This window comes from Herpailurus yagouaroundi, unplaced genomic scaffold (genome assembly GCF_014898765.1).
Source record: "Herpailurus yagouaroundi ecotype Mexico unplaced genomic scaffold, PumYag 184, whole genome shotgun sequence".
NCBI classification, from domain to species: domain Eukaryota; kingdom Metazoa; phylum Chordata; class Mammalia; order Carnivora; family Felidae; genus Herpailurus; species Herpailurus yagouaroundi.
This window is the reverse complement of record NW_024412415.1, coordinates 1,718,893-1,732,909: the sequence shown is the minus strand read 5'-3', so window position 1 is coordinate 1,732,909 and position 14,017 is coordinate 1,718,893. Positions and strand designations below refer to the sequence as shown.

At 46.6% G+C, this 14,017-nt stretch overlaps 1 protein-coding gene and 1 long non-coding RNA gene across 4 annotated transcripts in view; one reads left to right on the top strand and one right to left on the bottom strand.

The window, feature by feature from the left end:
* LOC121041454 (uncharacterized) overlaps positions 1-14,017 on the bottom strand; it is a 42,582-nt gene that overhangs the window by 14,526 nt on the left and 14,039 nt on the right. For 2 of the 3 annotated variants that reach the window (XR_005795739.1, XR_005795741.1), the window contains exons 3-4: positions 13,651-13,809; positions 2,243-2,326 (exon numbers count right to left, since the gene is read on the bottom strand). This is a non-coding gene — a long non-coding RNA (uncharacterized LOC121041454). Of the gene's footprint in view, positions 1-2,242; positions 2,327-13,647; positions 13,810-14,017 lie in introns of all 3 variants that reach the window. The other variant, XR_005795742.1, reaches the window with a different exon arrangement.
* The window catches only part of GREM1 (gremlin 1, DAN family BMP antagonist), a 10,601-nt gene continuing 6,826 nt past the window's right edge, over positions 10,243-14,017 (top strand). Inside the window, exon 1 of the mRNA XM_040492217.1 lies at positions 10,243-10,410. Within this exon, the coding sequence (XP_040348151.1) occupies positions 10,244-10,410 (167 nt within the window). The 5' untranslated portion in view covers position 10,243. The remainder of the gene's footprint in view (positions 10,411-14,017) is intronic.

Sequence of the window (14,017 nt, the reverse complement as noted above, 5' to 3'; positions counted from 1 at the left end):
GAGTTCTAGCCCAAGTGTGGACATAAGAAGCAGGGACAAGGAAAGTGGGAGATAGAGCAAGGCTGATAACATGAAGGAGAATAACAATTCTGCATTTTTATCTATTCACCCAACAAATGTCTGTGAACATCTGCTATATTCCAAGTCCAGTGCTAGAGGCCAGGGGGACAGTACCCCAGACAGACATGGCTCTGGCCCCACAGAACTCGCAGGCTTGTGGGGTATACAGACGAACACGAAGCCAACTAAAAAACCGAATCATTTCAAAGTTTTGTAAGAGCTAGGAAGAAAGGGTTTTAGGCAAGGGAAGGGCATAATCTCGTAAGTGATGTAGTAAGTTTAGACCAGGGGCGCCTGGGGGGCTCAGTCGGCTCAGAGGTCCGACTCTTGCTGTTGGTTCAGGTTGTGATCTCTCAGTTCCTGAGTCTGAGCCCCACATCGAACTGTGAGTCTGCTTGGGATTCTCTATCTCTCCCTCTCTCTGCCCCACCCCTGCTCATGCACTCTCTCTCTCTCTCTCTCTCAAAATAAATAAAGAAAAAAGTTTAGTCCAAGAGCTGTGTGCCAGCATCAGTGGAACTGAAGAGAGCAGCGAAGAGGCCACTGCAGCCATCCAGATGATAAATGACAGTGACCCAGCCTGGGAGGGCAGCAGTGAAGGGAGGAGACAGACGGAAGCAACTGAACTGCCACCACCAGCAGCCACGTCGTGGATGGACTCTAGCACTTGGTCCTTCGGATGCAGCTCGCATAGGTGATGGGATAAACAGAAGCCTGAAGGGGAAATAGGAGATTTGGAGCGCTTTCATTATGACTCAACTCAGCCTCCTTTACTTTAAAATCCCCGCTTCCAGTTTCACAAACACCTACCAAGTGAGCATCTTGTCTGTGCCGGACGCTGCGCTAGACCTAATGTGAGCTCAAGGATGAGGAAAAAAATGGCACGAGAGCTCACACAGCCCACCTTCAGTGAAGAAGAAATGTCAACTATACATGTAACTAAAATAAAGCAAAAATAAGACAAGAATCAGAGAAAATCCCGAAGGGTCTTGAAGTAAGAGGAGGGATTCAACAGGAAGAGAGGGGACAGGATATCCCAAGTGGAGAGAGCAGGCAGAGCAAAGGCGTGGGGGGTGGGAATCTGGGGTCTGTGCTCAGGAAACAGTCTGTTTGGCTCAAGTGTTGGATTGGCAGAGAGTGAGGCTGAGGGGATACTGATCGCTCAGCCTCCAGTTCCTTTGACATCTTTTGCTGTATTTGTGCAACTTTGTACCTGTATCAAATGTTTATATCAAAAGCAAACTCTCACTCGGGAATTCTTCTTCATAAAAAAAAAATGAAATTCTCCCTGGTGGCAAAATTCTTTCCCCTAGGTTGATAGCACAGAGCTCACATGGTAATAAGTGCTATCAAAATAGATGCGTAGGATGACAGAGCTAAAGCTTAGGTACCTATTGAGAGAAGCTGCTGATTTCTGACATGATTTGTCTTTCTTATTTAAAAGGATTTGCTTCCTTCCCTTCCCTTCTTCCTTCCCTCCCCTGCCTTCCTTCTCTCCTCCCTCTCTTCCCTTCAAGGAATACTGGAGACATATCAAGGAGCTCAGGCTAACATCCTGAAATTTTGGCTAGACGGGCTTTTTGAGGTTGCTGGTGCTGAGATGTGGCCACAGAGATTTGTCTAGGGAAAGTACATCCTAATCCGTCCACAGACGTTCATGGATTGCTTTGGTGAGCCAAGTAGCTGCTGTAAGAATGGTTATGATTTATTTTCAGGAAGATTTTTTTCTTTGGCTCTTTGACACTGTGACTAAGAACCATCATGCTTTACAGTTTTTAAGAGCCTGTCCTGTGCTCAGCCCTGCACTTCCTTACAACATGGTGGGCTTGTGGGCAGAAAGATGTATGTATGCCCCTGAGAGATCCTCAGATCCCCTCACCACTCAGACTGGTGGGGTGACCACTCATCAGGAAAGCCGCACTGCATGTGAGTGACTCCTGGGAGATCACCTGGAAGCCAGTATCTGGGGACACACTGCTTTTTTGACCAGTCCAAAGTTTGTCTTTTTTATTGTTCCTTCTTGCCACATAGGCAAGTAACATACCGTATAGAAACAAACATTACAGACAAGGCTACCCAGTCTCTGGAAAGGGCATTCAACATAGGGGGAAATGCATCTCAGGGCTCACCCTGGAGATTTCTGTTCATATTCTGGATGTGAGTATAAAGGAATTTCTCTTACCATTGGATTCTTCCTTCTCTGTTCCTCTTTCAAAGGCACATTTCTGTAGAGAGTGTGTCCCAAATGTCATACGTCTGTGAAGTTCTTTACAAACATTAATAGACAAATGGTTAGTTTATATTAAGCACTCCTGTATTGCTCTGACGTGAGCAGTGAGGAGCCCACGGTTTACATTTTTTGTCTTTCTTTTAAAAAGGAATGAGGAGGGGTGGGAGGGAGGGGTGGGTGGGTAATGGGTATTGAGGAGGGCACCTTTTGGGATGAGCACTGGGTGTTGTATGGAAACAAATCTGACAATAAATTTCATATATTGAAAAAAAAAGAAAAAAAAATAAACTGAAAAAAAAAAAAAAGGAATGAGGAATTATATAGCAGATGATCGAAACTTTTTATGCCAGAAAATGAAGGAGTAAGGAAGAAACCAAGATTTTAAAAAGATTTACATTTGGACCCTTTGTGAGGTAAGTGCAAATGGGCATATGAGCTCACGTCAATCTTTAGAAGGGAAGACAGGCCCCGAGTTTACTTTTTACCTTGAGTTTCCTGCTTCTCTGCCCTGAGCAGACTCCAAAATACTGAACTTATTTATGAGCTCCTAATTTTAAAAAAATATACTTATAGTGCCACTATAACAATAAAAATGGAAATAAGTGTTTGTACAAAAACCCAAGAAGACAGGCCATGTCTGAGTTTCCCATGGCCACGTGTTCAGAATTCTTTACAAATAAAGTCATGTAGAGTCCAAACTCATATTTTGTATATGTATGTTTGTACTTTACACGATCAAATGTCTTGACAGCATCAGCTATTGAATTATTCAAAACACTTGGCATTTCGTGTGCTTTTTTGTGGAGTAATCATGGTGTTTGAATATCAGTTCTAACACAGTGTGCAATGAAGACTCTACGTCATGTTCAATGTAGAAGGTAAGTGAAGGTGGCATAGATACCCGCTGGCCATGAATTCCTCTTCTGCCTTGTACTGTTGTGTGCCCTTCAAACGGTTACACAACTTCCCCGGACATCAGTTTCCTCACCTTTATTTTTTATTTTATTTTTTTTTTTCAACTTTTATTTATTTATTTTTGGGACAGAGAGAGAGAGACAGAGCATGAACGGGGGAGGGGCAGAGAGAGAGGGAGACACAGAATCGGAAACAGGCTCCAGGCTCTGAGCCATCAGCCCAGAGCCTGATGCTGGGCTCGAACTCACGGACCGCGAGATCGTGACCTGGCTGACGTCGGATGCTTAACCGACTGCGCCACCCAGGTGCCCCAGTTTCCTCACCTTTAAAAAGAGCAAATAGTAATAACAATCTCATAGGTGTGGTATGAGGATTAAATCAGAGTATATATGGGGTGTCTGGGTAGCTCAGTGGGTTGAGTGTCAGATTCCGGCTCAGGTCATGATCTCACGGTTCGTGAGTTCAAGCCCCTCATCTTGCTCTGCTGACAGCTCGGAGCCTGGAGCCTGCTTTGGATTCTGTGTCTCCCTCTCTCTCTGCCCCTGCCCCGCTTACATTATGTCTCTCCCTCTCTCTCTCTCAAAAATAAATAAACATTAAAAAAAATTTAAGGAAAGAAATAAATTAGAGTATGTAAAGCTTAGTGTTTAGTACATTTTAAGTAGTTAATAAAAGCCAACTTTAAGACACACACACACACACACACACACACACATACTGTATATAGCTGGAAGGAAATCTATATATGTACCATACGCATGTATACTGTATATGGTAAGCAGCGGTTATTTAGGGGTTGTGGGATTACAGGAGATTTTAATTTTCTTTGTTTTCCAAGTTTTCTAGGATGAGTTAATAAGATATTTACAATGTCATAACACCTTTTAAAGGATATAATGCAGGACAAGTGATTTATTAGGACAGTTATGGCAAGAGCAAAACCACACGTAAGCTTCCATGCCTTAAAAAAAGACAAAAAGTGAAAAGGTAAATCTTCAACACAGCTGTTACTGAACAGCAGAGATCTCAAGGGATTAAAAGCTGGAAAGAGTAGAAGCAGCCCCAAAATAAAAGAAGGAGCAGGACTGCCAAAGACAGCCTTTTGGGGGTAAGACCCAAAGACCCTCAGTTCAATAAGCACTTCCAACAGATCCTCTCCAAGGCACGGGACATTTTAAAATTGCCCCAGAATAGGCTTTTCTTGGAAAGTGTACCTAAAAAGGTTCAGAAAATGAAGAACCACAGGCGTACAAGCACTAAGGAAAAACAGAGAATCAACAACTGATTAAAGTCCCATCCAATTTTTTTTTTCTTTTCTAAGACTGAAGTCGCATCAAAGAGCTCAAAACAAATAGATGAAGGTGGGAACCTCATTCCCAGCAGTTTCCGTTACATTTGGGCACAGGGTATGTGAATTGTTGGTGAGAAATCCATTCCTGTCTGCCTGTATATCTTGTTGCATTCGCAAGTCTCTGCAGTAGCCTTCAGCAAGGGAGTTTCAGCCTCTCTTGCTATGGTATGCGTTCGGGCATCTTCTGGTCTCTTTCTGAGGTTCTGCCATTGCAGTCAAAACATTCTGAGAACTCTAGCTTTTGGTTAAAGTGATTCTCATGACGAAGTCAAAAGAGAGCCAGAAGGGTGTGCTGTCCTGCCTGTGCCCCTCTCTGGGGTATTTATATCATTTGCCGGTTTTACCAAAAATAGAAGTTGTTCTGCCATTTACTGGAAGGGTATCACTCCTTCCCTTCCCTTCCTTCCTTCCCTTCCCTCCCCTTCCCTCCCCTCCCCTGGCTGTCCCCTGGTTCACCCTCTCCTCCCCTCCCCTCCCCCTCCCCTCTCCCTCCTCCCCTTCCCTCCTCTCTCCCTCTCCTCCCCTTCCCTGCCATCTTTTCTCCTCCCCTCTCTTTTCTTCCCCCCTCCGTCCTTTCCTTTCTTTCCCACAGTCCTTCTTCCTCTCTCTCCCTCTCCCTCTCCTGCCTTTGTTGCTTCCTTCCTTTCCCCTGTGCATGTATATGCATTTAGTAACTTTATCAACCACCTATTGTGTGGCATCCATTGCACCGTGAATATAAAGATACTGTAAGGCATGGCCCGGGCTGATATTACATTTTCATTGTCTTTGTTTTGGCCCCCAATTACATTCCAGTATCCAGGCAGTCACTCCTTTTTATTAAGCGTCTGTTACGTGTCTGGCACTTTCATGGATCTTATTTTACTTAATTCCATCGTCCACCCAGAGTGAGGTATTACCATTCCTATAACACAGATGATTGAATTTAGTTAGGCTCAGAGGGTTTAAATATCTAACCCAGGGGCACTCAGTTCTTAGGAGGAGGAGTCAGAAATTCATTCTGATTTTTCTGCTTCCAAGTTGTGAGTTTTCTGCTCGGCCTCCATGTTGATGTGAAGGACCAAAACATACTTTTATGTTTTTGTGTTTTTTATACTGCACTGCACATGCAGTGTGGACAACAAATACTTGTATGGAAGTAGGTCTCGATTGTATTAAAATGGTCTGCATGATTTATTTATTCTTTCATGTGCTTATACTTGGCAGCACTGTTTAGAATTTTCACATGTATGTGCATTGTTCAGATACAGGAAACTGGTCAAGGTTTTGCCACTTACGTTCAGAGAGCAAGGGGAATAACCTGGGACCCACCCTGAGCTGAGACAGATCAGCAGACATATAAACACCAGTAAGGGTTTGTATGGGTTCTGAAAGCACGCTTCCCTTGATTGGAGCTGGTTACAGAGGACACAAAGGAGGGAAAAATCTTCAGTGTCCAAATAAGGATAAAAATTACTCTTGAAATCATAATAGAGAGGCGGATTCTTTTTAATTTGGGGAAATTTTAAAAATGTCTAAAATGCAAAAAAAGTAATCTGACAAATATCCGTGTACTCATCACCCGGAGATGAAATCTGTACACATTTTGTTATATTAGTTTCAAGATTTTTTAGAATGAAATTTATAAACATTTTAAAGTTGGAATCTCTTGTGCCTTCCATCGCCAATCCAACCTCCTCTCTGACTCCACTTTGGTAGGCACCATCAAAGTCTGGTTTCCAATCCACTCTTTGTTCAGTTCCATGAATACATGTGTTTTCATGAACAATTCATACTATTGTCTTGTGTTTATTATAAAATATACATAGGGTGTCAAACTGCTTATAGCATTTTGAAACTTGCCTTCCTCCCCCTGAGACATCACTATGTTTTTGAGCTCTGTGTTGGAATATAGAAATCCAGTCCATTCTTTTAAGTGGCTGTATAGTATTTTTTTATATGAATAAAATAGTTTATTATGCCTTCTCCTACTTCTGTTGATGGATGCGAAGATTGTTACAGATGATACTGCGATAGAAGTGCTCACACAATTCTAGTCCTCATAAATGCATTCAAGTTCTTGTAAGGTGTTTACCTAGAAACAGAGTGGCTGAGTGGTATGCTAGAGGCATGCTTCACTTTACCACATGTTGACAAATTACTCTCTGAGATGGTTGTACCAATTTATACTCTCACTGCCAGTGCATTTAAGTGGCTGCTTCTCCATACCTTATTCTTTTCTTTTTTTATGTTTATTTACTTTTGAGAGAGAGAGAGAGAGAGAGAGAGAGACAGACAGACAGACAGACAGAGTGTGAGCAGGGGGTGGGGAGGGGTGGCGAGAGAGGGAGATACAGAAACCCAAGCAGGCTCTGGGCTCTGAGCTGTCAGCACAGAGCCCCATGCGGGGCTCCAACCCAGGAACCCTGAGATCATGACCTGAGCAGCGCTTAACCGACTGAGCCACCCAAGCGCCCCTCCATACCTTTTTCAACACTGGTTATTGGCAGACTTAAATCTTTGCCAATCTGCTAGCTAAGCAAGGTCATCTTCTTATTGTTTGCATTTCCCCAATTTACTAGTATAATCTAGTGCTTTTTCATGTTTATGGGCCATTAAGTTTCTTCTTTTGTGAAGTGCCCAGTCATGTGCTTTGCCAACTCCTACTGGGTTATTTGTAGAGTTTTTTCTTATTAACTTATAAGAGAAATCCATTCTGGATATGAATCATCTAGCTGTTATGTGACCATTGCAGACATCTTTTCTTTAACCACTGTCAAGTTAATCATCACATTTTTTTTTTTTTCTGTAGGAAGGGCATACAAGGTCAGTTCCAAATGGGTGAGGGCTTTTTGTTTTCTTTAATCCAATGCAAGATGCCATACATAGTGTCTGCAATTAGCTGAAAATCGAGATGTGAGCAAAAGCTCTCCTACAAAGGCCTTCGAGGTTCTTCCCCAAATCTGAAGAGTAACCCCCTCTTAACATCTGGGGAGTTAGATGGAGACAAACACACGCTATACATCCAACAAGAGGAAACAAGAGTAATAGATTCTCCTTTAATAAACCACTACCTGAGCAGGATCTAGACTTCTCAAAACAGCCTCACGGTAATTTGAAAGCAGTTTCTGTGAGTGACATTTATCATTTGGTGAACACTGTTTTTAGCTCAGATTTAAAATTTTAACTTTGACTAATGGAGTCCTTCTAATTTTTCCCCCTCTTACTAAGAACAGGTTTCAATTATGTAATTATGGTTAAAGAGGTCTGAAGAGTTTTTACTCTTATGCCTGCCCCCTGATTGGATAATGGTTTGCAATGACTGGTTGAGAGCTGTGGAAACACAAATATGAGGCCAAAGGCTTGGATATCTGTATAAATATTTACAAATACACTTGACTATAAACTCTGTGAGGTGAAGGCCCATGTTTACTATATTCATGATGGTTATATATCCTCAGCATTCTGCTCAGTTGCTAATCCTAGTTAGTGGGCATGCGCTGAACATCCCCAGCTCACAACTATTTGTTAAATCCTAAGTCTGTCTTAGACACTTTGTGTTCTGTGAGCTTGGTATAATCAGAGTGACCGCTATAGACAAAAGTCCCCACTCTCATGAAGCCTCCATTGTAGTGGCAGGGAGAGAGGAGTTAATGTGGAATAGTGGGGTAGGGAGGCAGTGTTTCTGTTGTAGAGACTGTGGTCTGAGAAGCCTCTGGAGAAGGGGGCATAGTGATATCAACAGCATTTACTAGACAGAGATAGAAACAGTCACAGAGATACATTGAGATGTATAAAAGCAGTGTCAGGGCTCCAGAACAATGACTTCCAATTCAGAAGGTAAGTTCTGCCTATGTATTTTGATTTGGGGCAGTTTATAGGAGTACTGGAAAAAAAAATGACTGAAACATTGATTTTAAATTAGAAGGAGCTAATGCATTTGTAAAATATGCTCCCTTTTCCTTGGGGGAATAGTTCACACCCAGAGAGAACAATTGGCCTCTACAGACTGGTGGTGGCCTTTGGCCAGACTGTTAATTGCCTGAGCATTTTGTGTATTCCTGACCACCTATGTCTCCTACAGCCCACCCCACCAGGATAAATCTTCAAGCCCCGCTGAATGTTCTCATTCCGCAAGCAGCTACAAACTAAGGCTCATGGGATGATTTAACAAAAAATTATTGGCAACATTTAAAGTGCAGCACTGAGTGTGTGGGTAGAAACTGCAATTGTACAAACAAAACTTTGGGACTGTAAAGATTCTCCAGGTATTGATTTAATGCAGACCACCTTCTTGTTTCATGCACTTGGAAAAACTGATTTCCAGTTCGTAAGAGTATCTAGTAGGTGTTCAATGTTTCTTGCCCCCTCCCCACAAGGGACTGCCTAAAGAGATAAAAATCATGCTATTCTAGGGTTTTGTTTTGTTTTCTTCGCCAAGGGCTTAAATCGCACATGTTTCATAAGTACCTTTTGCTGGGTTTCACTGTTTTGTTTATTTTGTTTTAGTGTCTATAGGCACCTTCAAATTTTCTTCTGTAACTATTTTCTTTTCGTTCCCAAAGTCATCCTCTGACCTGGCTGATGGAGCCGGTCTGCAGAAGTTGCAGACGGGTTGATTTTTGCACGGGCTGCAACTTCGACATACAGAATTTACGGCTTCTTTGAGGAACCAATTTTCAAGCTAAAAGAAAAAATGAAAGTGTTCGCTCATCTTTCGAAAAATATTTACGCGCTTAGTGTGTTCGCCACTATCCATTTGGGTTCCCAGTAATAAATATGGAATGTGACATCGGTTTTTCACAAACGTAGGTTTTTGTCTTAAATCTCCGGGAGGTTTATTTCCTCGTCTGACGTTTTATTTTCCTGATTTATTCATCTTGAACGGGCCACCGAAAACCTCCTCTCTCGTAGCTATTGTTCTCTCCCTTTTAAAGATGGCTTGGAAATGGAAACCTTGACTTCTGAGGGTCCTTTTCGGTTTATTCTCCCCTCCGCTACTCCCTTCTGTACACTCTCGGCCGAGGCCGGCAGCATCTGAGCTGAAAGAACCCGCGGCGGGTGAGGAGAGGAGGGTGTCGTGTTGGAGACACAGGCTCCTGCCGGCGGCCGGCGAGCCCGCCGGGGTTAACGGGGGCGCGGGGGTCAGCGCCCTCGAAGTTGGGGGCCTCGGGCCGAGCCGCGCCGGAGCCGCTGCGACCGCTCAACCAGAGCATCCTGCGGTCCGGCTCCCGCCACGGGGAAAGAATCGCCTAATCTGTCGAGGTCCCACGGAGGTCTTGCTCTTCCCGGGGCAGCCTCTGCGACCGAGCGCGTTGCGGGGCCGATGCAGGCGAAGCGGGACTGGAGAGAGGAAAAGCCCAGGCCTGGGTCGGAGGAGGACTCAGGGGCCGGGAGCCGGGGGGATTTCCTCCCGCGCTTCCCCCTCCAACGGGAGCGGAAAATGTGATTTGCTGTGCATTCCAGGCGCGGTTCCCTGGGGTGACCTCTCCCAGCCGGCCCGGGCGGGGGGAGCAGACAAAGAGGCGAGGCAGGCGGAGAGGGGACCCCGCGGGGAGGCAGGAGGGGTGCGGGGGGGCGGGGGCAGTACCGGGAAAGGGGGCGGATAGCGGGTCCGGCGGCGGCGGCGGCGGCGGCGCCTGGCCAATGGAGAGGCGCGGCCCTGGGCGCCGCGCACGGCCGCCGGCATTTAAACGGGAGACGGAGCGATGCCCCGCACTCGGTGCGCCTTCCGCGGACCGGGCGACCGAGTGTGCAGCGAGAGCCCTACTCTCTGTCTGGCTGACCCCGCGCCAAGCCGGGGCGGCTCGGGCCGCGGCCGCACACCGCGCCCCGCGTCGACAGCGCAGGCCCGAAAGACCCGCCGCACTGACAGGTGAGTGCGAAGGTGCCCGTCAGGGTGTGAGTGTGAGTTTGTGTATGTGAGATGTGTGTGTATGGGGGGAGGCGTGCAGAGGGGTCCCCTGCAAGAGACTCCCGCGTCCGACTCGGTGCAGACGCGCGGTAGCCCTCCGTGCGCGCAGACCGAGGCCCCGGTACCTAGGGTGAATAATGCCGAAAAACAGGGGTCCTTCCTGCCAAAGTCGTGGCTGCCGTGACCCCACCTTGCAAGGTCCTCAGGGTGAGGCTGGGAAGGAGCACGACAACAGCGAGAGCTACGGCCCCGCATCCCATTTCCACCTCCCCGAGCCCCGCTAACGCGCTCCTGGTGCGCCTGCCAGCCGTGCCCTCACCTCGAAAGCGCGGAGTCCGGGTGGGCGCATCGCGGGAGCGGAGGGGTAGTGGGCGGGAGTGGTGGGGAGCGGTGGGGACCTGCGGCTTGGCCGCAGACGATGGGGCGAGCCGCACTAAGAGGGTGCCCTGTGTCTGAGGCGGGGCGCTGGGGCTCGGGACGTCTGGGGGCTCCCGTCCGAGTGCCGGGAGTGAGCCTGCGGTGGGCTGGAGGATCCGAAGAATCCAGCCGTGCGTCCATGGGCGCATCCTCAAGGTGAGATGGAGACTCAGGCAAGGGTAGAGTTCCGCCAAGTTCCGCCGCGGCGGAAACCCGAGCGTCGGGTGACGGGTCAGCTTCAGTGCAGTGCGCGATCCGGGACGCGGAGTACAGAGAGCCCGTGGTGCTCATACCGCACACACCACACACATCCACTTGCTGGCCACGCACGCGTGGGCGCTCGGTGCCCTCTTCTAGGCTTCTCCGCGCCTTGCGCGCCCTTTGGCTGAACCGCGAACGTCCAGGAGCCAGCCGGGAAGAACTAACCCGCAGGGTCCCGTTCCCCTTAATTTGTGTTCTAGAGTGCCCTGCCTCGCCCCGCTGCGTCTTGTTAGCCACGGACGATGCGGGACTGGCGGCTCAGATGCCCAGGTGTTCCCAGTTCCCTGTTGCCGTTTTGCTGACTCCCTTGCAAGACCCGGGGCGGAGGGGCAGAGGTACTGTCACCTCGCCGGCCAGAGCTGTTTGTAGACTTAAGGTTTGGGAAGAACGGAAGCGCCACCGCTCTGGCTTGGCATTGTCTTCGGGTCCCGGCTGCACCTCGGGAGCGCCCCAGCCTGGTGTTTCCCCGCGGCGGGCCCTGGCCACAGTCCCTGGGCGAGGCAGGGGGCAGACAGGAGGTGACCAAGTTTTTGCAGTGAAGCCTTTCCCGCGCTCCCAGAGCTGGCCTGAATGGGTCCCAGGGTAGAATCCGGCTGTCGCCTTCTCCTCCTCTGTCGACTTTGAATCCCAGCTCTTTTAGACGTTAGGGGTTAAAATCTCTCTTGAAAGGCTACAAGGGCAGAGAGACGACCACTGGCAGGTAATTGGATCTCCTGCTGGAAAAAGCAGATCCGAGCGGTGCGCGCGTCTGTTTATGTTCCCCTTCGAGATGGTGCCAGGACACGAGTTGATTAAAACAATCTATTGTGTTAAGTGGGTCACGGGGATTTAAGCTGTCCAGGGACCCCAGAGTAGTGGCTTCCTTCTGGCTGTACACACAAGTTAAATAAATAGCAGAGAAGAGGTTAAGATAACCCCAATCACAGGGTGAGGAGTCTTCTTTCACCCCTGGGCTTTCCAGCCCCACACCCCTTCCTTTTCTTCTCTAATTTTTTCTTTCTTTCTTTCTTTCTTTCTTTCTTTCTTTCTTTCTTTCTTTTTTTTGGAGGTGGTGGGGGGGCGCTGAGAGACTTGAAGAGATGAACATTTCAAAGCAACTAGGAAAAGATCTTAAGAAACTAGTCTCATCTCCTCCCTGGTACACCCATGTCTGCAACAGTAGGTGATTTGATGGCTATCACTGAATAAATTGCACCCTTCAATTGTTAGTATTAACGAATTATTGAAGCATTCTTTACAACGAAGTTACGGGTGTGTGTGTGTGTGTGTGTGTGTGTGTGTGTGTGTGTGTGTGCGCTTAACCCTCAGGTCATTGTAGGAATTAAAGTCTTTTGTAACCTTTGTAATTTCACAGTTTCCTATTTTCTTAAAAGTCCATTTTGAAAGAAAATGTTTTGGTAACCCACGATCCATAGGAAATCCTACTTGGCTAACACAGTCTTTATCTGAATGGTTACACAGAGAAGATAGGAACCTACTATGTCCCCACATCTTTGAATGAGCGCTGCCTGCTTGTCTTCTAAACTGAAGCCCTCCGTCTTAATGTTTATGTATTACAAGTGGTAGAAGGCTAAGAAATTTTACGCCACAGGACCCTTTACCAAGAAATGCTTGTCAACAGCAAAGCTGTGGAGCGTGTCCTAGAGTAAGGAGAAGTTAAGGACAGATAGGAAAACCCAGCCCTTTTATGTAAAGAGAAGTGGGGGTGGGGTGGGTAGGGCAAGTCGCTATGGCATCCAACTGAAAGGACCGATCAGGCAAGTGTTACCAGACATGTCTTACATCTGCAAGGAATTTTCTTCAGTTTTAACATATGCTCTTAGAAATGCAAAGCACAACAGTAATTCCTGGGACAACAGAAGTTTTTTCCTTCACATGTGAACATGAAGATACAAACTAGATAATTATTTGACTTACAATATTCTTCAAACTGACTTGTGTTAGAAACAAGTCCATCTGTCCCTTGTTAAATACTGTGCAGAGTGCCCCTAGAACAGTGGTTAAAGACATGTTTGGGGGCTTAGGTAGGACTGGTGTCAAACCCTGGGTCTCCAACTGAGTAGCTGTGTGACCCTTAACAGACTCCTAACTCTTCTGGATTCCCTGACTGATAAAAGGAAGACAATATTATCCACCTCATGCTCTACTATGAGCATCTTCTATGTAGAAGAAATTCTAAAATACGGTCAGAATTTAGCACAAGGCCGTGTGTACTAAGGGTTCAAAATATAGATAGCTCTTATTAGTAATGATGATATTGGGGGAAGTTAGTAACATTATATGGCACCAGATATATTACAAGGTGGTTCTGAAATTAAATCCCAAATCCCACTCACACGGGAACGAGTGCACATCTTGCACCACAATCAAAAACCTATAAACCGCCTGTCTCTCAGTAATGCTCCTCAGTGAACATTGATTACTTTCTAACTTGTTTCATGTTGACCTCAAAAATTATATATAAGCATTCACTTCAACAAAAATTCCTCCAATGAGCAGAGAGTTTCTGAGATACTTAACTACCTGGTGGTGTCCCTCATGTCCCCTGAAATGTGGGCCACAGTCTTGGCTGGTCTTCTGAATAGAGAGGTTGTGGTTAGGGTCTTGCAACACATACAACATGAGCCTTTATGTTCTACTAATTTGCCAGCAAGTAGCTCCTATCTTCTTGGTTTCACTTGTCTGAAAAAAAAAAAAAAAATCAACCCAGTGCATGCTTACAAAATTCTCTACTTAACTTCTAAAAGCTGTCTTTTTAAAAATTAAAGGTCAGGGGCGCCTGGGTGGCGCAGTCGGTTAAGCGTCCGACTTCAGCCAGGTCACGATCTCGCGGTCTGTGAGTTCGAGCCCCGCGTCAGGCTCTGGGCTGATGGCTCAGAGCCTGGAGCCT